Source organism: Balaenoptera musculus, chromosome 12, assembly GCF_009873245.2.
Source record: "Balaenoptera musculus isolate JJ_BM4_2016_0621 chromosome 12, mBalMus1.pri.v3, whole genome shotgun sequence".
In the NCBI taxonomy this organism is placed as follows: domain Eukaryota; kingdom Metazoa; phylum Chordata; class Mammalia; order Artiodactyla; family Balaenopteridae; genus Balaenoptera; species Balaenoptera musculus.
This window is the reverse complement of record NC_045796.1, coordinates 26,075,559-26,098,077: the sequence shown is the minus strand read 5'-3', so window position 1 is coordinate 26,098,077 and position 22,519 is coordinate 26,075,559. Positions and strand designations below refer to the sequence as shown.

Genomic DNA, 22,519 nt, shown 5'->3' with positions numbered 1-22,519 from the left:
TCAACCAGGAGATCTGGCCAGATGTCTAGGGAGCATTCACCCTCTCCCACCTCCCCCAAATGCACATCCAAGGCCCACAAACAAGTCCCACGTCTGTGCTGGCAGAAAAGGATGCAGAAAGGAATTAGCCTGTGCTGAGTGAATGCTGTTTTCTCTCCTAGGTTTGTTTTAGAAGGCTGCAAATTAAATTATCAATTTCTTTAATTTCTTTCTTTGAAAATATTAGCCCCATAATACCTCTAAAGTTAAAAAACTTTTCAGTGTTTAGACCTTCTCCATCTCACACACTGGAAGCACTAAAGCTTTTATACATATGTACCTAAAGCATTAACATTTTTAATCCTGGAAAACTGGTTTGGTGCCTATAAACCAACTTCAATAAGATTCTAAAAGCTTTGGGTTTGAAGATGGTGGAGTAGAAGGACATGAGCTCACCCCTTCTTATGGAAAAACCAAAATCACAACTAACTGCTGAACAACCACTGACAAACAAATGCTGGAACCTACCAAAAAAGACACCCTACATCCAAAGACAAAGAAGAAGCCACAGTGAGACAGTAGGAGGGCCACAATCGTGATAAAATCAAATCCCATACACACTGGGTGGGCAGCCCACAAACTGAAAAACAATTATACCACAGAAGTTCTCCCATAGGAGTAAAAGGTCTGAGGCCCACATCAGGCTCCCCAGCCTGGGGGTCTGGCAACAGGAGGAGGAGCCCCCAGAGAATCTGGCTTTGAAGGCCAGCAGGGTTTGATCGCAGGAATTCCACAGGACTGGGGGAGACAGAAACTCCACTCTTGGAGGGCGCGCACAGGGTCTCATGCACAGTACCCAGGGAAAAAAGCAGAGACCTCATAAGAGACTGGCCAGACTTACCTGCTAGTATTGGAGGGTCTCCTGCAGAGGTTGTGGGGGGTGGGGGTGGCTGTGGCTCACTGCAGGGACAAGGACACTGGTGGCGTCAGTTCTGGTGAATATTCATTGGCGTGAGCACTCTTGGAGGCTGCCATTTTCTCACCAAGACCTGGCCCCACCCAACAGCCTGTAGGCTCCAGTGCTGGGATGCCTCAGGCCAAACAACCAACAGGGAAGGAACACAGCCCCACCCATCAGCAGGCAGGCTGCTTAAAGTCTTCCTGAATAAATAGCTGCCCGATAAACACACCCCCTGACATGGCCCTGCCCACCAGAGGGAAAAGATCCAGCTCCACCCACCAGTGGACAGGTACCAGTCCCTCCCACCAGGAAGCCTGCACAGGTCTCTTAGACAGCCTCATCCACCAGGGGGCAGACTGCAGAAGCAAGAAGGACTACAACCCTGCAGCCTGTGGAATGGAAACTGCAATCACAGAAAGTCAGACAAAATGATACGGCAGAGGAATATGTCCCAGATGAAAGAACAAGATAAAACCCCAGAAGAACAACTAAGTGAAGTGGAGCTAGTCAATCTGCCTGAAAAAGAATTCAGAGTAATGATAGTAAAGATGATCCAAGATCTTGAAAAAAGAATAGAGGCACAGATCGAGTAGATACAAGAAACAAAGACCTAGAAGAACTAAAGAACAAACAAACAATATAATAACTGAAATGAAAAATATACTAGAAGGAATCAATAGTAGAATAACTGAGGCAGAAGAACAGGTAAGTGAGCTGGAATACAGAATGATGAAAAAAGAATGAAAAGAAAGGAGGACAGCCTAAGAGACTTCTGGGTCAACATTAAATGCACCAACATTCACATTATAGGGGCCCCAGAAGGAGAAGAGAAAGGACCTAAGAAAATATTTGAAGAGATAAGCTAAAAACTTCCCTAACATGGGAAAAGAAACAGTCACCCAAGTCCAGAAAGTGCAGAGTCCCAGGCAGGATAAACCCAAGGAGGAACACACTGAGACACATAGTAATCAAACTGACAAAAATTAAAGATAACGAAAAGATATTAAAAGCAACAAGGGAAAAGAAACAACCTACAAGGGAATTCCCATAAGGTTGTCAGCTGATTTCTCAGCAGAAACTCTGCAGGCCAGAAGGAGTGGGATTATATATTTAAAGTGATGGAAGGGAATAACCTACAACCAAGAATATTCTACCCAGCAAGGCTGTCATTCAGATTTGGCAGAGAAATCAAAAACTTTACAGACAAGCAAAAGCTAAGAGAATTCAGCACCACCAGACCAGCCTTGCAACAAATGCTAAAGGAACTTCTCTAAGCAGAAAAGAAAAAGCCACAACTAGAAACAAGAAAATTATGAATGGAAACGTTCACTGGTAAAGGCAAACATACAGTAAAAATAGGAAATAATCTGCACACAAATATGATATGAAAACCAGCAGTTGTGAGAAGAGGAGATCACAAATTCAGGATACCGGAAATGCATTTGAAATTAAAAGAACGGCAACTTAAAACAATCTTGCTTTTATATAGACTTCTATATCAAAAACCTCATGGTAACTGCAAACCAAAAATCTACAATAGATACACAAAAAAGTAAAAGTAATCCAAACACAACACTAAAGTTAGTCATCAAATCACAAGAGAAGAGAACAAAGGAGGAAGGGAATAAAAAGCACCTACAAAAACAAATTCAAAACAATTAAAATGGCAATAAGAATATATATATCGATAATTACTTTAAATGTAAATGGATTAAATGCTCCAACCAAAAGACACAGACTGGCTGAATGGATACAAAAACAACACCTGTATATATGCTGTCTACAAGAGACCCACTTCAGACCTAGGGACACATACAGACTGAAAGTGAGGGGATGGAAAAAGATATTCCATGCAAATGGAAATCAAAAGAAAGCTGGAGTAGCAATACTCATATCAGACAAAATAGACTTTAAAGATTGTTACAAGAAACAAAGAAGGACACTACATAATGATCAAGGGATCAATCCAAGAAGAAGATATAACAATGGCAAATATATATGCACCCAACATAATATCTGCCTTATATATTGAGGTGCTCCTAACAGCCATAAAAGAGAAATCAACAGTAACATAATAATAGGGGGGGACTTTAACATCCCACTTACATCAATGGACAGATCATCCAGACAGAAAATAAATAAGGGAACACAGGCTTTAAATGACACATTAAACCACAAGGATTTAACTGATATTTATAGAGCATGCCATCCAAAAGCAGCAGAATACACATTCTTTTCAAGTGCACATGGAACATTCTCCAGGATTGATCACATGCTGGGCCACAAAGTGAGCCTTGGTAAATTTAAGAAAATTGAAATCATATCAAGCATCTTTTCCGACCACAATGCTATGAGATTAGAAATCAACTACAAGAAAAAAACTGTAAAAAACACAAACACATAGAGGCTAAACAATATGCTACTAAACAACGAATGGATCACTGAAGAAATCAAAGAGGAAATCAAAAAAGACCTAGAGATGAATGAAAATGAAAGCATGATAATCTAAAACCTATGGGACACAGCAAAACAAGTTCTAACAGGGAAGTTTATAGCAATACAATCTTACCTCAGGAAACAAGAACAATCTCAAATAAACAACCTAACCTTACACCTAAAGCAACTAGAGAAACAAGAACAAAAAAACCCCAAAGTTAGTAGAAGGAAAGACATCATAAACATCAGAGCAGGAATAAATGAGATACAGACAAAGAAAACAATAAAAAGATCAATGAAACTAAAAGCTGATTCTTTGAGAAGATAAAAAAATGTGATAAACCTTTAGCCAGACTCATCAAGAAAAAGAGGGAAGAGAGCTCAAGTCAATAAAATTAGAAATGAAAAAGGAGAACTTACAACGGATACCACAGAAATACAAAGGACCATAAGAGACTATTATAAGCAACTATATGCCAATAAAATGGACAACCTGGAAGAAATGGACAAATTCTTATAAAGGTACAATCTCCCAAGACTGAACCAGGAGGAAATAGAAAATATGAAAAGACCAATCACAAGTACTGAAATTAAAACTGTGATTAAAAAACTCCCAACAAAATACCAGGACCAGATGGCTTCACAGGTGAATTCTACCAAACATTTAGAGAAGAGCTAACACCCATCGTTCTCAAACTCTTCCAAAAAATTGCAGAGGAAGGAACACTCCCAAACTCATTCTATGAGGCCACCATCACCCTGATATGAAAACCAGACAAAGATACAACAAAAAAAAAAAAGAAAGAAAATTAAAGGCCAATATCACTGATGAACGTAGATGCAAAAATCCTCCACAAAATACTAGCACACCAAATCCAACAATACATTAAAAGGATCATACACCATGATCAAGTGGGATTTATCCCAGGGATACAAGGGTTTTTCAGTATCCGCAAATCAATCAGTGTGATACACCGCATCAACAAATTGAAGAATAAAAACTATATGATCTGGGCATCCCTGGTGGCACAGTGGTTGAGAGTCTGCCTGCCAATGCAAGGGACACGGGTTCGAGCCCTGGTTTGGGAAGATCCCACATGCCGCGGAGCAACTGGGCCCGTGAGCCACAACTACTGAGCCTGCGCGTCTGGAGCCTGTGCTCCACAACAAGAGAGGCCGCGATAGTGAGAGGCCCGCGCACCACAATGAAGAGTGGCCCCCACTTGCCACAACTAGAGAAAGCCCTCGCACAGAAAAGAAGACCCAAAACAGCAAAAAAAAAAAAAAAAAAAATAAAAAAAAAAACAAAAAAAACAAAACAAAAAAAAAAAACTATATGATCATCTCAATAGATGCAGAAAAAGCTTTTGACAAAGTTCAACACCCATCTATGATTTTTTTTTTTTTTTTTTTTTTTTTTTAAGAAAGAAATAGAGAATTTTATTCAAGCCAATCTGAGGATTATAACCCAGGAGATAGTCTTCCAAAAAGCTCTGAGAACTGTTCTGCCCATTAGAGGTCAAGGCACAGTTATATATGTTTTCAAGACAAAGGGTTATACATGAAAGTAACATACTGACAGTATACATAGTCCAGATCTGCGTGTAGAAGACATGTAGTGGTTCATCGTGAACCCTTACAGGATTGAGAAAGGAATGTTATCTCCTAAGGAGTCATCTTGCTGATGCCAGGAGAACATTGCTCTTTTTGTTTTGACACATAAAGCAATGTGAGTGCAAAACGAACAGTTACGTCAGGGTTTCTCCACCTCAGCACTGTGGATATCTTAGGCCAGGCAGTTCTTGCTGTGAGGGGTGTGGGGTCCTGTGCACTTTAGCATTTTTAGCAGCATTCATGGCCTTTTCCTTCCAGACACAACGCCTGCAGGCCTTTGTGGTTTTCACAGCTGGGGTGGAACTGATGCTGGCTTCTAGAGAGTGGAAGTCCGAGTTGCTACTAAATATCCTACCATGCACAAAACAGCTCCTATAAGAAAGAATTATCTGACCCCAAATATAAGGACTTACCAGATGCCATCTCATTAATTGCTTTCTGGCTGTTTTGTAGTTCCACTGAGAGAAAATATTTGCAAATCGTACATCTGATAAGAAATTAATATCCAGAATATATAGAAAACTCCTAAAAGTCAGCAACAGAAAACAAACAGCCCGATTCAAAAACAGGCAAATGATGTGATTAGGTATTTCTCTAAAGAACACATGCAGATGGCCAACAAGCATATGAAAAGAAGCTCAACATCACCAATCATTAGGGAAATGCACATCAAAACTATGAGATACCACCTCACACCCATCAAGATGGCTGCTGTCAAAAAAAAAAAGAACACAACAATGTTGATGAGGATGTGGAAAAATTGCAACAGTTGTGCACTGTGGGTGGGAACGTAAAATGGCATCACCACTATTCTGTGTATGGAGATTCCTCAGATTATTAAAAATAGAATTACCATATGACCCAGCAATTGCTCTTCTGGGTATACGCAAAAGAATTGAAGGCAGTGTCTGGAAGAGATATTTATGCACTCATGTTCATGGCAGCATCATTCACAATAGCTAAAACTTGGAAGCAACCCAAATGTCCATCAGTGGATGAATGGACAAAGCAAACTGCGGTGTATATAAACAATGGAATATTATTTAGTCTTAAAAAGGATGGAAATTTTGCAACGAAGTACAAGATGGAGGAACCTTGAGGACATTATGCTAAATGAACTAAGCCAGTTACAAAAAGACAAATGCTGTATGATTCCACTGAAATGAGGTACTTAGTAATCAATATCACAGATACAGAAAGTAGAATGGTGGTAGCTGGGGCTTGGGGAAGGGAAGAATGGAGAGTTGTTATTCAATAGGTATAAAGTTTCCATTTTAGAAGATAAAAAGAGTTATGGAGATGGATGGCAGTGATGGTTGCACAACAGTGTGAATGTACAGTGAACCACTGAACTGAACACTTAAAAATAATTAAGATGGTAAACTTTGTTATGTGTATTTTAACACAGTACAAATTTGTAGAAAACAAAAACCAATTTATTTGATATATAGTACCTACCTCTTTTAAAATTTCTTTAAAATAATCCAGCTACATATTTTTTAAAGCTTCATTGCATAATTTCCTTACTCTGAAGCCCATTAGCAATTAGTGTTTTACCATTTTATCATCATATTTTGTATAGTTAGATCTAAATCTTTAATTTCTTGAAGCTTGGGAACTATTTCCTCCCATCCTCTGTGCTTTCATGAGCATCTAAAATAGAATTCATAGGTAGTAAATATATGTGGATTTTTTTTAAGCGGGGGGACAAAAAGGAAGGATCCCATATGCCAACACAGTGCTGATGTCACTCACTTCAGCACTTCATATAAGGCAAGTCTAGTGATCATGAACTTCTTCAGCTTTTGTTTGTCTGGAGAGATTTTCTCTCTCCTTAATGTTTTAATTGAAGTATAGTTGATATACAGTAATATTATATGTTACAGGTGTACAATATAGCAATTCACACTTTTTAAGTTCATACTACTTTTATAGTTATCATAAAATATTGGCTATATTCCCCACATGATACAATATATCCTTGTAGCTCATTTTCTACCTAATTTATACCTCTTAACCTCCTACCCCTATATATATACCCTCTCCCCTTGCCTGTCCCCCTGGTAACCACGAGTTTGTTTTCTGTATCTGTGAGTCTGCTTCTTTTTTGTTATATTCACTACTTTGATATATTTTTTAGATTCCACATATAAGTGATATCATACAGTATTTGTCTTTCTCTGACTTATTTCAGTTAACAGTGACCTCCAAGTGCATGCAAGTTGTTGCAGATGGCAAAACTTCATTCTTTTTTATGTTTGAGTAGTATTCCATTATGTGTGTGTGTGTGTGTGTGTGTACTCATACACCACATCTTCTTTATCCATTCATCTGTTGATGGACACTTTGGTTGCTTCGACAATTGTAAATAGTGCTTCCACGAACATTGGGAGGCATGTGTGTTTTTGAATTAATGTTTTTGTGGGGTTTTTTTTTTGGATATATATCCAGGAGTGGAAATGCTGGGTCATATGGTAGTTCTACCTTTAGTTTTTTAAGACCTCCATACTGTTTCCCGCAGTGGCTACCTCAGTGTACAGTCCCACCAATAGTGTACGATGGTTCCCTTTTCTTCACATCCTCCCCAACAGTTGTTATTCATTCTCTTTCTGATGATAGCCATTCCGACCAGTGTGAGGTGATACTGTGGTTTTGATTTGCATTTCCCTCGTGACCAGCAATGCCGACCATCTTTTCATGCACTTGATGGCCATCTGCATTTCTTTTTTGGGAAAATTTCTGTTCAGTTCTTCTGCCCATTTCTTTTTTTTTTTTTTTTTTTTTTTTTTTATTCACACACACACACACTGTATTTTATTTTTACAAGACATAAATAGACTGACACCAAGCATTGTACATGGATGACCACAACAAAAGCAACAATGATTGCAATTACCAAACATGAAACACACTCATACTATGTCATAATATTGACCTTCAGTCCAGTAATCCTCCACTGTGATTTTTAAAATCTCCAGAAAGTGGGCACAGAGGGAACATACCTCAACATAATAAAGGCCATATATGACGAACCTACAGCTAAAATCATTCCCAACAGTGAAAAACTGAAAGCATTTCCTGTAAGATCAGGACAAGGATGTCCACTCTCATCACTTTTATTCAACATAATTTTGGAAGTCCTAGCCACAGCAATCAGAGAAGAAAAAGAAAGGGAATCCAAATTGGAAAAAAGAAGTAAAACTGCCACTGATTGCAGATAACATGATACTATACATAGAAAATCCTAAAGATGATACCAGAAAACTACTAGAGCTCATCAATGAAATTGGTAAAGTTGCAGGATACAAAATAAATACAGAGAAATCTGTTGCATTTCTCTACACTAACAACGAAAGGTCAGAAAGAGAAATTAAAGAAACAATCCCACTTACCATCACATCAAAAAGAATAAAATACCTAGGAATAAACCTACCTAAGAAGGCAAAGGATCTGTACTCTGAAAACTGTGACACTGATGAAAGAAATTGAAGATGACACAAACAGATGGAAAGATATACCATGTTCTTGGATTGGAAGAATCAAGTGTCAAAATGACTATACTACCCAAGGCAATCTACAGATTCAGTGCAATCCCTATCAGCTTACCAATGGCATTTTTCATAGGACTAGAACAAAAACATTTAAAATTTGTATAGACACACAACAGACCCTGAATAGCCAAAGCAATCTTTTTTTTAAATTTATTTATTTATTCATTTATTTAATTTTTGGCTGCATTGGGTCTTCACTGCTGCACGCGGGTTTCCTCTAGTTGCTGAGAGCGGGGACTACTCTTCGTTGCAGTGCGCAGGCTTCTCATTGTGGTGGCTTCTCTTGTCGCAGAGCACGGGCTCTAGGCACGTGGGCTTCAGTAGTTGTGGCACACGGGCTTAGTTGCTCCACGGCATGTGGGATCTTCCCGGACCAGGGCTCGAACCTGTGTCCCCTGCATTGGCAGGCAGATTCTTAACCACTGTACCACCAGGGAAGCCCCAAAGCAATCTTGAGAAAGATAAACAGAGCTGAAGGAATCAGGCTCCCAGATTTCAGACTATACTACAAAGCTACAGTCATCAAAACAGTATGGTACTGGCACAAAAACAGAAATATAGATCAACGGAACAGGATAGAAAGCCCAGAAACAGACCCACACAACTATAGTCAATTAATCTACAACAAAGGAGGCAAGACTATATAATTAAGAAAAGACAATCTCTTCAAAAAATGGTGCTGGGGAAACTGGACAGCTACATGTAAAAAAATGAAATTAGAACATTCTTTAACACCATACACAAAGATAAACTCAAAATGGATTAAAGACCTAAATCTAAGACCAGATATTATAAAACTCTTAGAGGAAGATACAGGCAGAACACTCTTTGACATAAATTGCAGCAATATCTTTTTCATTCCGTCTCCTACAATAATGGAAATGAAATCAAAAATAAACAACTGGGACCTAATTAAACTCAAAAGATTTTGCACAGCAAAGGAAACCATAAACAAAAGGACAACCCACAGAATGGGAGAAAATATTTGCAAACAATGCGACCAACAAGGGATTAATCTCCAAAATTTACAAACAGCTCATGCGGGTCAATATTGAAAAAAACAAACAACCCAATCATAAAATGGGCAGAACACCTAAATAGACATTTCTCCAAAGAAGACATACAGATGGCCAGGAAGCACATGAAAAGAGGCTCAAGATCTCTAATTATTAGAGAAATGCAAATCAAGACTACAGTGAGATATCACCTCACACCCATCAGAATGGCCATTATCAAAAAGTCTACAAACGATAAATGGTGGAGAGGGTGTGGAGAAAAGGGAACCCTCCTACACTGTCGGTGGGAATGTAAATTGGTACAGCCACCATGGAGAACAGTATGGATGTTCTTTAAGAAACTGAAAACAGAGCTACCATATGATCCAGCAATCCCACTCCTGGGCATATATCCAGGGAAGAATGGTTCGAAAGGGTACATGCACCCCATTGTTCATTGCAGCGCTGTTTACAATAGCCAAGACATGGAAACATTCATCTGTGCATTGACAGATGAATGGATAAAGAAGATGTGGTACATATATACAAGGGAATATTACTCAGCCATTAAAAAGAATGAAATAATGCCATTTGCAGCAACATGGATGGACCTGGAGATTATCATGCTAAGTGAAGTAAGTCAGACAAAGAAAGACAAATATCATATGATATCGCTTATATGCGGAATCCAGAAAAAATGATACAAACGAACTTATTTACAAAGCAGAGACAGATTCACAGATTTAGTGAACAAACTTACGGTTACCAGAGGGGAAGTATGGAGGGGAGGGATAGATTGGGAATTTGGGATTGACTGGTACACACTGCTATATTTAAAATAGATAACCAACAAGGACCTACTGTGTAACACAGGGAAGGAACTCTGCTCAATACTCTGTAATAACCTAAATGGGAAAAGAATTTGAAAAAGAATAGATACATGTATATGTATAACTGAATCACTCTCTGTACACCTGAAACTAACACAACATTGTTAATCAACTATACTCTAAATTTTAAAAAAATCTCTCCAGGTATTCTCATAGCTAGGTGTCTTAGCAGAGTTGACACACTTGACAGTTGTAGTCAGAATTCCTATATCTGGAATGTGCAGACCAGTAAATACTTCCTTCTTCCTCTCTCTTCCCCCAAGCCTATATGGAATATTGCCTTTGTCTGGGTATGTTATACAACGTGCTGTCACATCCTGACTTTGTACTTTCAGAGGTTATCCTTGCACAAGATAAAATGATGCAACCAGTTAGAGAAAAGAATAACGTGGAATCTTGCAATTAGCTATTTCTTGGATTCCCTAGATAACTAGCAGAAGAGAGATTTTAAGCTCTTAAGCCTATCTTAGTGAAATAAAGACTTCATTCCTAGATATGCAGGAAAAAGTGAAACTGGGGAAACAAAATGAACTCAAATGTCCAAGCATAATGTTAATTATTATATTTTAATTTTTCCGTTTATTAAAAATTCCTCAGCCATCACTTAAAAAAAATAGTAAAAGCTTTGGGTTTAAGGAAAAATGGCAAAGGGTAGGAAAAAGGCCAATTAAAATTACTATAACTCAACAGAAATTGTTACTTTCTTGATTTGTTTTATTACTCATAACTATGAAAGAAAACAGGTCATATACCATAATTGTGCCTACGTTAAAAGTTTTTTTATAAAATTGTTCTATTTGTTTCCTAAGTCTTGTTGGGAATCGTTAACTCAATATCATAATATTAATTCTATAGCTCCCAGATTTTAAAAGTGTAAGGAATTCCATTAATCATGATTAAAATTGTCATCTTGTAATGCCCCAAGAAATTTGTCCTTTTTGAAGAAAGACATTAAAATACAAGTAGTTTAGTTTGTAATTTTGCCTAGTCATTCTGTTTGTGTAAGGTCTGAATTGCTTTAAGGTAACTCATATAAGGCAACCGGCTACTAATCAATGCCTTTCTTTTCATTTGAAGTGTTTCCTTCAGGGAAATTGTGGTGAGTCTACTATCCCATCAAGTGTTACTCCAGAACTTATATGATATCTTGTTAGAAGAGTTTGTCAAAGGCCCCTCTCCTGGGGAGGAGAAGATCCAAGTGCCAGAAACCAAGCTGGCTGGCTTCCTCAGATACATCTCCATGCAGAACTTGGCCGTCATCTTTGACCTGCTGTTGGACTCCTACAGGACGGCCAGAGAGTTTGACACCAGCCCTGGGCTGAAGTGCCTGCTGAAGAAAGTGTCTGGCATCGGGGGCGCTGCCAACCTCTACCGCCAGTCTGCCATGAGTTTTAACATTTATTTCCATGCGCTGGTCTGTGCTGTTCTCAGCAACCAAGAAACCATCACTGCTGAGCAAGTGAAGAAGGTCCTTTTTGAGGACGATGAGAGGAGCACAGATTCCTCCCAGCAGTGTTCATCAGAAGATGAAGACATTTTTGAGGAGACCGCCCAGGTGAGCCCCCCTAGAGGCAAGGAGAAGAGGCAGTGGAGGGCTCGGATGCCCTCACTCAGTGTCCAGCCCGTCAGCAACGCCGACTGGGTGTGGCTGGTCAAGAGGCTTCACAAGCTGTGCATGGAGCTGTGTAATAACTACATCCAGATGCACTTGGACCTGGAAAACAGTATGGAGGAGGCACCGATCTTCAAGAGCGACCCTTTCTTCATCCTTCCCTCCTTCCAATCTGAGTCATCCACCCCGTCCACTGGGGGCTTCTCGGGGAAAGACACGCCTTCCGAGGATGACCGCAGTCAGACCCGGGATCACGCGGGCGAGCCGCTGAGCCTGAGGGGGACCAGCGGGGAAATGCTACTGCTGCCCCCGAGCCCCAGGGTGGAGAAGAAGGACCCCAGCCGCAAGAAGGAGTGGTGGGAGAACGCTGGCAACAAAATCTACACCATGGCGGCCGACAAGACCATCTCAAAGCTGATGACCGAGTACAAGAAGAGGAAACAACAGCATAACCTGCCCGCCTTCCCCAAAGAGGTCAAGGTGGAGAAGAAGGGAGAGCCACTGGGGCCCAGGGGCCAAGGCTCCCCGCTGCTCCAGCGGCCCCAGCACCTGATGGACCAGGGGCAGATGCGGCACTCCTTCAGCGCTGGCCCCGAGCTGCTGCGCCAGGAGAAGAGGCCCCGCTCGGGCTCCACCGGCAGCTCCCGGAGTGTCTCCGCAAGGGACGCCGAAGCCCAGATCCAGGTGGGTACCCGCCCCCCGCCGGAGGATGCAAAGGTCCACAGCCGGCCATGCAGGAGGGAAGCTGGGTACCAGTGACGCACCTTTGCCCCTCAGGGAGCACTCAGACACGTTATGAGCCTCCAAAGTCAGGGGACTGCCTGCCCCTAAGACAGTGTATCCTTGTGAAACTGAAATTGTATTCTCATATAATTTCAGGAATTGTTTTTATGGGTTATAACAGATACTACTGAGAATTAGGAACCCACCTGTGTAAATAAGATGACGCCAAAGCTTAGAAAATGGATGGACTTAAACCCAGGACTCAATGCCAGTTAATCATTTGAAGATAGCCCTGAAGCAATTCTGTAGTTATGAAGAATTATGTAAAGGGAAAAAGCAAAGTGCATATTATGTGGTTATTCCAATGAATTGTTTTTCTAGCCCATCCTTAGCACATAAAAATTCTCATTTTCAGAGTGTTCCTATTCCTTTATATAATTAATATTTGCAATTCTATGGTACCTCCCAAAAATGAGCTTGAGAAGTAAAGAAGAGGGGCACTGTTTCATTCAATTTAAGAAAAGATGAGATGGGAAAAGAAAGATAGAGGGATCTAAACTCGTGGAGAGCCCTTTAAAAGTAATCTGGATGTTTATTTTAAGTTGTAGATTCCTGTTGCAGGCATAGTAAGATAGGAGCTCTTGGGCCCTAGGATTCTATGGACCTATACAGGAATGTATTCTTAGAATGAACATAAATTTGGAATTAGTATGAATCTTGCAAGATACTTTTTTCCTCTGATGTATCTTGAACATAGAACTAAACTTCATAGTTCAGAATCCACAAAAATCATCTTAGACTGTATTTGTAAAAGTATCCAGTCAAACTGAGATGTAAGGTTATTCTTTAACAGATGACCTTCTTGACAAATAACAAATCTTAATTGCTTTTTCATGTCTTGGAGATTTGCTTATGATTTCAAAAGTTACCCTAAATTAAGGTAGACCTATTCCAAGTTTTCTAGACATTAGAGAGACTGCTGATTAAAAATGTCATATGGCCTGTGAAAATCTCATCATGAGAAGGCAAGAGAGTTTTTAAAAATCTGAGGTGTAAGATTTTTGTATTTTGTAAAAGTTGGAAAAAATGTATTCCTAATGTGAAATGAGTCTCTGCTAGTCCATATATATATATATATATATATATATATATAGGAACTTAAACTGATGTTTTATTATAAGTGCATTAAATTAGTAAAGACTACATTTATTGAAGCCTAAAGCCTGAGAAAACTCATTTGCATATTAGCCACACTTAAGAGTACAAATGAAACCACTGGAGAAAACTGCTAATTCTCTTAATTCCTTTCTCTTAGGCATGGACCAACATGGTGCTAACAGTTCTCAATCAGATTCAGATCCTTCCAGACCAGACCTTCACAGCGCTCCAACCAGCAGTGTTCCCATGCATCAGCCAGCTGACCTGTCACGTGACTGACATCAGAGTTCGCCAGGCTGTGAGAGAATGGCTCGGCAGAGTGGGCCGTGTCTATGACATCATTGTGTAGAAGACTCACATTCCATTCCCAAGGAAATACACTAGGAGGGTTTAGAGTATGCCTGCCAATCCAGCTGATAGCATTTTCCCCCCCACCAGCCCCAGTGACTCAGAGAACACCCAGTTGCTCCCTAACTAATCAGCATCGGGGCCATTCTGGATACTAAGGTTGTATCTGGATGACACAAGTGAAACTCTAAATTTGCACATAATTTCAGAAGACTCTACATTCCTTGACACATTTCTAAATCTTATTTCCCAATGCTTTTGCCTGCAATATTATCCCCAAATGAGTCACTTTTAAGGGCCACTCCTTTGAAAACATTACATTGATCCATCATTTTTAAAAATGCAATAGCTAAAGAAATATCTGCTGGTTAAGTCAAGCTGATGTACACATAGACATCTAGTACCAGACATGATTAATTGGAGGAAGATTTATATTATGATTATGAGTTCGGCAGGGAAGAAAACAGTTGGAGAAATGTATTCTTGGGTGTCATAATCAAGAAAGGGATGACTTACTTCCTCTGTAACTCTGTAAAATATTCCAGAACATTTCAAAATTGTTCCTAAGTTGTCAAGATTTTCTGGTTGGTATTTGCCAACTTCCTTATGTAAGGTACTATTGTGCCTTCACTTCCCTACTTCTAAAGGAAGGAAATTCTTTCATGGCAGGATTTTAAGTCTGTGGCATGGCAGCCTTTGACACATAGTACTCAGTGGTATTGGCTGATACAGATAGTGCCAAATGACTTAAGACCGGCCACCCTGACTGTCCCAATAGTCTTTGCTTTTGTTCCCAACGCAAAAATGAAAAGGGAAAGAAAAAATGGTGCCTTAGTTCCTTGTTGCACACACATTTCTATGCTCCACAATTATCTGAACATAAGGTATAACATTTTGTCTTTAAGAAAACAAAACAACTCATTTTATATCAACACCCTTGGAAGAAAGGAACTCAAGAATTCACCGTCCAATAAACAGACTTCTCAGGGAAGGGAGCAGGAAGTGTGGGGTTAGGGAGACAGCTGGAAGGGGTGGGAAAGGAGGTGATGATGAAATCATTTTAAATCTGAAAATATTAGACAACAATCGTATGAAATTATGGTGTCGTTCATACACACTCTAGTCTCAGAAGAAAATAAAACTACAGGAGAAAAGGACACAGAATGAAGTTTAGGAAATAAAGTTTTTCAGTTTAAAATATTTCTCCTCTCTGGCAAGTAGATTTGCCGTCTGTTTGAGGTCTTTTAATTCAGGCATATTTTAAGCAGATATTTATTTTCCTAATTATTACTAGAAAATTAATTTGGAATCTTTATCTTATTATTTACAGTATATTTAATATTTATTAAATTATAATAATGACTGAAACTCCTCAGTCAAGCCCACTCACACACATTCTAAAGAGTCAGTTGCTAAGACATACGTTTTAATTTTCCCAGCTCCTAAAAATTGTTCGTAATTGAAAATATTATCCCTGAAACATCAACTCTTAAGTGTGGAAGTAAGGATTTAAAACTGACAGCTTTATTCAGTGCTGGTATTTGTAAACTTTGTCTTCCTTGGGAATATATAACTATCTACAAGGTTAAGAGGAAGACAGGGTTCCCTGATTTATTTAGGCAATCTAAAAGAAAGAACCTTATCATTCGCTCTGCCATCCGGAGCACCACAGAATTCAGAAGATGTTTTTCCAGTTCCACAAAATACTCTTTGCCTTCGGTTTTTGCTCATTAGACAATAATGCAAGTTTAGAAACAGATCAACAATTTGATGTTAACAAGCAATGAATCGTTGGGATAGCAATGAGTTGGTTCTATACTTTAGATTTTTTATATTTTGTAAGTAGAATTGAAAGTTGGGTAGATCCTTTTTTTTTTTTTTTTTTTTAGACAAAAGCAGTACACCATTGTTGTTTTGTTTCTTTTTGTAGCTCATCTAAGGTTCATTTCCTTTTGAGCCTGTGAGTATTCCACAATTTACGGGGGTGGGGGGAGCTTCAGCAAAGCAGAGTATTATCAAATCAGAGTAATTACAAAATGTTTATATCTAGCAACTTTTTATAAAGTATAAAAATTCAAAGGAAGCCAGTCTCAATTTATGAAGGTCATGTCCTGGAAGTTGTTAACCGTTTAGAAGTCAGAATTCATTGTCTTGGCAGATTCTCTATTGTGGGATTCATGACTAGCTTATGAAAACAAGTTTACCCCATTCTGTATTCAAACACTGCTCTAGTACCAGCCTAATTATGGATCCCAAGAATAAAAGATAAGAGGATGAACATCGTTCTTTACCTACAATTTTGTCAGAGGGTTTTGGTCCCTTCCCGTCATCTTTTCTGTAGACCACCCCTCCGGCCCACAGCAGTCTTCAACCCACCTCCATTCCCAACACACCCTGTGCATCACATCCATGTCAGATTTCAGCTGGAAAATTAGCTAAGTCACAGTAATACTTCTCAGAGGTATTTGCAGTTTTCAAAAAGGACATCGCTTGATGCAAATAATCTCCGAGGAATAGTACACTTCAGGTCATAGCGAAGTCAGTCAAATCTTCCCAGGGGTGAAGAAAGGGACATATGTAAAAACCCTTAGTAGATGAGTGGTCCCTCCCCACACTGCCCCATCAGTCCCTCACTCTTCCTGGTGTGTCCGTTTCTGCCTTTCCGCATCTCTTCTTTCATTCCCTCCCATGGTCTCTGAAAGACCAAGGTCAAGACAAGCCTTTGTAGTTGCAATAGCTATTACCATATATTTTCAGATCTAAGCAGAATGAGATTTTTATTGCTTTTAGTTGCCTGTATTTACTGCCAAAAGTGTGTTACCCTCTGGTTGAGATTTATTCTTTTTCTAATGTTTTGGTAAAGTGTTCATCTTTTCCAAAGTGAGGAAGCACCCTAGAAAACTCAAAGTGCAAAAGAATTCCTGACTGAATAGCCCAGCCAAGTACACCACACTCTGCAACAGATTTCTCCTTGCCATAGGAGGACTTAGATTTGATGGAGGGCTAATAAATTGTTCATAGGATCTCTCACCTCTTGCATCTCCTGATCAGCTTTGACAGATGCTTAGGCTGTCTCTTTACACCCTCTTGTCATCTCTCCCCTTATGATTATTTTCCTGCCTTCTCCATCAATACAAAACTAGGGCAACTTTTACCACTTTTAGGCTATTTAATGACTGACCAAGGCAGATGCTAACATGTAAAACAGCTCAGACTAATCAAACATGACAAAATGTTATCATAATTCCAAAGTACCTTTAAATTGAAACTTCTTGGTACAGCGATCACTAGGCTTTGTTGTTGCTGTTCTTGTTGTTCCAAGGAGAAGGCTTATACAGAGTCAGTTGAGAGAGTCAAATAGCCTTAACTATAAGAAGGTAATGCAATTATATAATAGATATTTTTGACTTCCCCAAATACATCATAGTATTGCTTATGTAGGAAAGTTTTCTTTCTCAGAAAGAAAAATCCATTTGTGTCAGTCCTATCAAACCAAGCAAAATGAAGACCTCTGTTTGGAGCTGATAACAATAGCAAGAGGTTACAAACAGCAGCGGGGGGAAGGTGACATCATTGAGTGCCTCTGAGAATGTGGACCTTTACCTACATACCATATTTAATTCCCACAATAACATTGTGAACAGGTATTGTTGTCCTCATTTTTTCAGATGAGGATGCAGACCCAGAGAGGTTCAGAAACTTGCCCAAGATAACCCATAAATGGCAAAGTTGGTTGCAAAAGAGATGTTCCTGAATTCAAAGGCCAGGCTCTCTCTACCACACCATGTCTAAGTGCACAGTGTAAACACTTCAGTGTTTCAAGGAATTAAACAGTTAAAATGAGTTGAAGATATTACATTGATGTCCCTATCTATAATGTTATGGGGATTTTTCAGTAGGGTTAAAAGAAAAAGATAGTGTTTAGGCATAGTAAGGTCATATATAACAATATTTTTATGTTTGAAAATAAAGAAAACAAAATCTAAACTTTAGTCTTAAAGCAGATCCTCAGTGGTAATTTAGGAAACTCACCAAATTAGGTGGAAATGATGGAATAATATTGTCCATGGCCAGCTATTATGTGGAAAAACATGACAGTCTGTGTCTGGAATGACAGGAACAATTTGTTGACCTTTACCAATTACCATTTAATCACTCAGAATAAAGTGCCCTGCAGCCAACAGTGCCTCTCTACTTGCTTCCCCTGGAAGTATATAGGACTAAATTGTAGGTCATCATCAAACTTTGGGAATATGCAAAATAAATGACCATTTTTCAAAATGCACATTCTCTGAAGAAGAAGCAACTGGTCAGACAAGATTGCTTAAAGATTCAGGTACTGAGGGCATCAGGTCAATATCTATAGTAACCATGTGCCATGACACCTAAATATTTCTACTTGCCTTGTAGACAAGGAAACAAGCAGAAGGAAAAATCCAACATAATGCATTAAGTGAATGACAGAACTTACATCTGCTTGGGTACCATTTAGGAAGATTTAGTGTGGCCTTAAAAAAGCAAAAGACTATTTTTAAGCACTTTTTATTGAATATATGAGCTTGTTTATGGCAAGATTTATGAAATTGGGTAAAGAAGTCATTTATAATTATGCCTCATCCAAAAAAAATGTGTTCTCCTTCATGAGTTCAGCAATCTAGAAAACTTTGTCTCTGTCTTTCGTGAGATCCCTTCCCTCTGGCTGTATTGTAATATTTGTATTTGATGTGGAAGTAACTAATAACTTAATTAAGGTTTTGGATTAAAACACCATTTAGATTTCCAAAATACAATTATTACTTCAGGGAAGATAGACTAAAAAAAAAAAATCATCCCCTGGGATAATGTAGGAGAAACTTACTTGAGAACAATGCCTAATTTCCTTGTAAAGAGGGGAAGTACTTATCAATTGAAGAACAACCCACTACCACACCGCTAGCACCATCCAAAACCTTTCCCCTCTATCTTTGTGTGATAATGCAAGGGGGGTCTAGGGAGGAGAGACTAGCTAGCTGGCCATCTTAGTGACACAACTGCAGTCAACTTCTGCTGAATTCCATCCAATTACAGTCCTTCTAGCCTTTTCAACTACCAAAAAGTGTTTGTACTGTTAATTCCTATCCTGGAAGTTCAAGTAGTGGTCGTCTAGTATCTTTTGACGTTAGAACAGTAGTTGTCAAACTTCAGCACATATCAGAGTCACCTGGAGGTCTTGTTAAGGCACAGATTGCTGGTCTGGAGCCCAGAGTATCTGATTCAGTAGGCCTAGAAATCTGCATTTCTAACAAGTTCCCAGATGAGGCCAGTGCTGCTGGTCTGGGGACCACACTTTGAGGACCAATACCTGGAAAAAATTTCTAACTACTCCCTTTAAGGTCAGCCTGACTTATCAAGCACTAGAGAAAAACTGAACTTCACCTTGGGCAGACAACTTGGAATTGGATTCTCTACAGCATTGCTGTTCAGTCTTCCCAGTTTCCAGGTCTATTATGCCAACAATTGATTTTTACAAGGTAGAAGACAATGAATGTATAAGTTCTATGGAACCGTGAGATCAATGTAAGCTTCTCGTCTTTGTATTTAGAAACATTAACTCTATGGATGACCTTTTGTATCATGTTGACTTTTTGACTTGTACTGAAGGTGATTTTAAAGTATGTAGTGTTTTAATTTCTTCTGTCCATACAGTTTTGATGAGATGTTTCCATGTTGATTCCATCACAACCTTGGCTCCTGGCTTCCAGAAATTTTTGAGTAGTTGCTCGCTTGCCAGTAGTTTTATATCCCTCATTAGTCACCAGAATATCAGCACATCAAGATGATATTATACTACTTGATGTGCCTTCATCTTTCACTTAACTGTCTGGTGTAAATTAATATTTTAATTTCCTACATATCTGTAAAGAGTCTACCAAATGGCTTCACGGGAATTTGCAAGTGGAACCAACTCCCTTTTGAGCAGCACATGTGCCTGTTTTAAGGACTTTTCATTACATATGTTGTGTTGTGCACATATCTACACAATCAAGACCATATTCATTATCTCATCTTCCAAATGAGGAGAAAAATGTAAAAGCGCATCAGTATGTTTTGGGAATACAGTGAAATCATGTTAAATGTAGATGGGGCCTTAGTTTATCTCTTAACTCTTTATTCAGTTAATTAGTTTTGGAAATTCTTTTTCCATTAAACAAAATAAGGACCATAGAGGTAATAATTCAAGAGAAAAAAAATTGAGTATCTCAAAATCACCTCCCTTCTATAAACTATACTAATTACACAAAATTTTTATTGATTCAGTTAGTTTCTCTAAAGACTTCTGTTTAAGTATCCTGACATTATTTAAACTGTTATGTAAGTAGAAAGTAATGACTATATTTACTAGAATTAGTGAGATGAGAAAGCACATCAGTGTTAATGATGTCAAGGATGCAAAGTCCTTGCCTCTGTAGACAGGAATAATTGAAGCTTTTCTATTGCAGTTTCATTTCCCCTAATCATTTTTGGAAATTATGTGTGCGTTTAGTTTTTTTAATAATAACGGATGTTGAATTAAATATTAAAAATTAATCTCTAGTAATAATTTATTTTTGTTTTACCAGCTGGTGCCAAAAAAGGGGAGGGAGGAATCCAAAAGCCAATCTTTTAAACTAACATGTAAAGTTTGTTTTCTCTTAAAGTTGGGAAGCTCACGGCCCTGGCTCTACCAGGCACCAGTGGCCACCACGGCTGCCTCGTGACTAGGTACAGGCAACTTTGTGTTCCTCCCTCTCTCTTCTTTCATCCAATTTTTGTTGGAAGTGGTTCTCTCTAATAAAACTTGGTTTCCCACACAATAGGTAAAACTGGACAAAGATTAATGCTTTTTGATATTTTTGGTTTCACTTCAATTGAAACCGTGTGGTAGAATTTCCAGGTATGGCATGAACGGGGCAGGAGCAGGTGCCTAGAGGGAAAGGCTGGTTTTGTTTCTTAATTTGTTTTTAGTGGATGGGTGGGGATGGGGGCAAGAATAAGAAGTTTATTGCCCTAATCATGCCAGAAGACTGATTCAAGATGATTTTCCTGCTGTTCTAAGAGGAATAGACTTAGATAAATTACATTATAATCGGTTCCCCTGATACCATCTCCCACTCTAAGTAAAGCCAACGGGTGGTAAGGGTCCTTTTATCCTTTCTTGTATTATGCCAAAGACTAGACTTGTTTTCACTGAAAATTATAAATAAATGAAGCTTGGTACAGCCATAATGATTTGAGTCCGTATACCATTTTATCCATAGAATGCAAAACTCATCCCCGCAACCCTATTCACCAGGAGCCTTGAAGCATTTTGTTTACTCTAAAGGACTTGTCAAGGAAGTACAGTTTTTGTTTTGCCTTCTCATTTAGTCAGTTTGGTCACATTTATTTAAAAAAAAAAAAATGAAAACCACCATCCTTTATATGTTGATATAACTATTTGATTTGATATAATCTGTGTTGTTTAACAGGTTCCTGTAAGCAAGCTTGCAAGTGTATTTTGTGTACATTTTATCTGAGGTGAAAATGAAAATTCTAAAGAGAAAATATTTTAAAAGATATTGTATTTACGTTGCTTGTGTTGTAGAATAAAGATTCAAATGCATCAAAAAAATCTGATATGTGAAACCATTTTCTTCACTGAATAAATATATCAAAATAATCTATGTAAATATCCTGTTTACAGAATTCTGCTAAATGAACTAGGTTCCTTTCCTTGGCGTTTCATAACTCTGAAGAAACTCCCCCTTCCAATTCTATAATACAGAGATAGTCACTTGACAATTTGGTGAATGCCTAGAAAATACATTTGAAGAAAAAAATATATATAACATAGTATTATATATTTTATACAGTATTATACTACATTATATATAATATTTATATATCTACTACATATATACCATTGTTTCCTTTTTAAAAAGAGGGCTTATTTTACAATATTATTTTGATGTTTTTCTTCATAAGAATGGATATCAAATTCATGTTATCAGCAGATATTGATGTAGTTTATTCATTTAAAAGAACTAAATGAATGTATTACCTTGATTGCTCATAAACAACCAAATCCCTAAACAGGAATATTGTTATTAAAAGGTAATATTAAAAGAAAAATACAGCCGCTTTTAACTTCATTATCTTATTGGATTGCAGTTTTTAAATTGACTCTTTCAAAAGCCTATTAATAGTATAAGCCTAGGAATCATCATACCCAAATCGTGGAAAACTTCTATTTG

General features: G+C 38.4%; 1 protein-coding gene across 3 annotated transcripts in view; it reads left to right on the top strand.

The window, feature by feature from the left end:
* Nucleotides 1–21,673, top strand: part of ARFGEF3 (ARFGEF family member 3) — a 207,729-nt gene extending 186,056 nt beyond the window's left edge. For all 3 annotated transcript variants that reach the window (XM_036871783.1, XM_036871784.1, XM_036871782.1), the window contains 2 exons: nt 11,504–12,722; nt 14,077–21,673. In XM_036871783.1, coding sequence (XP_036727678.1) covers nt 11,504–12,722; nt 14,077–14,268 — 1,411 coding nt within the window. In that variant the 3' untranslated portion in view covers nt 14,269–21,673. The remainder of the gene's footprint in view (nt 1–11,503; nt 12,723–14,076) is intronic.
* Nucleotides 21,674–22,519: the final 846 nt, after the last annotated feature.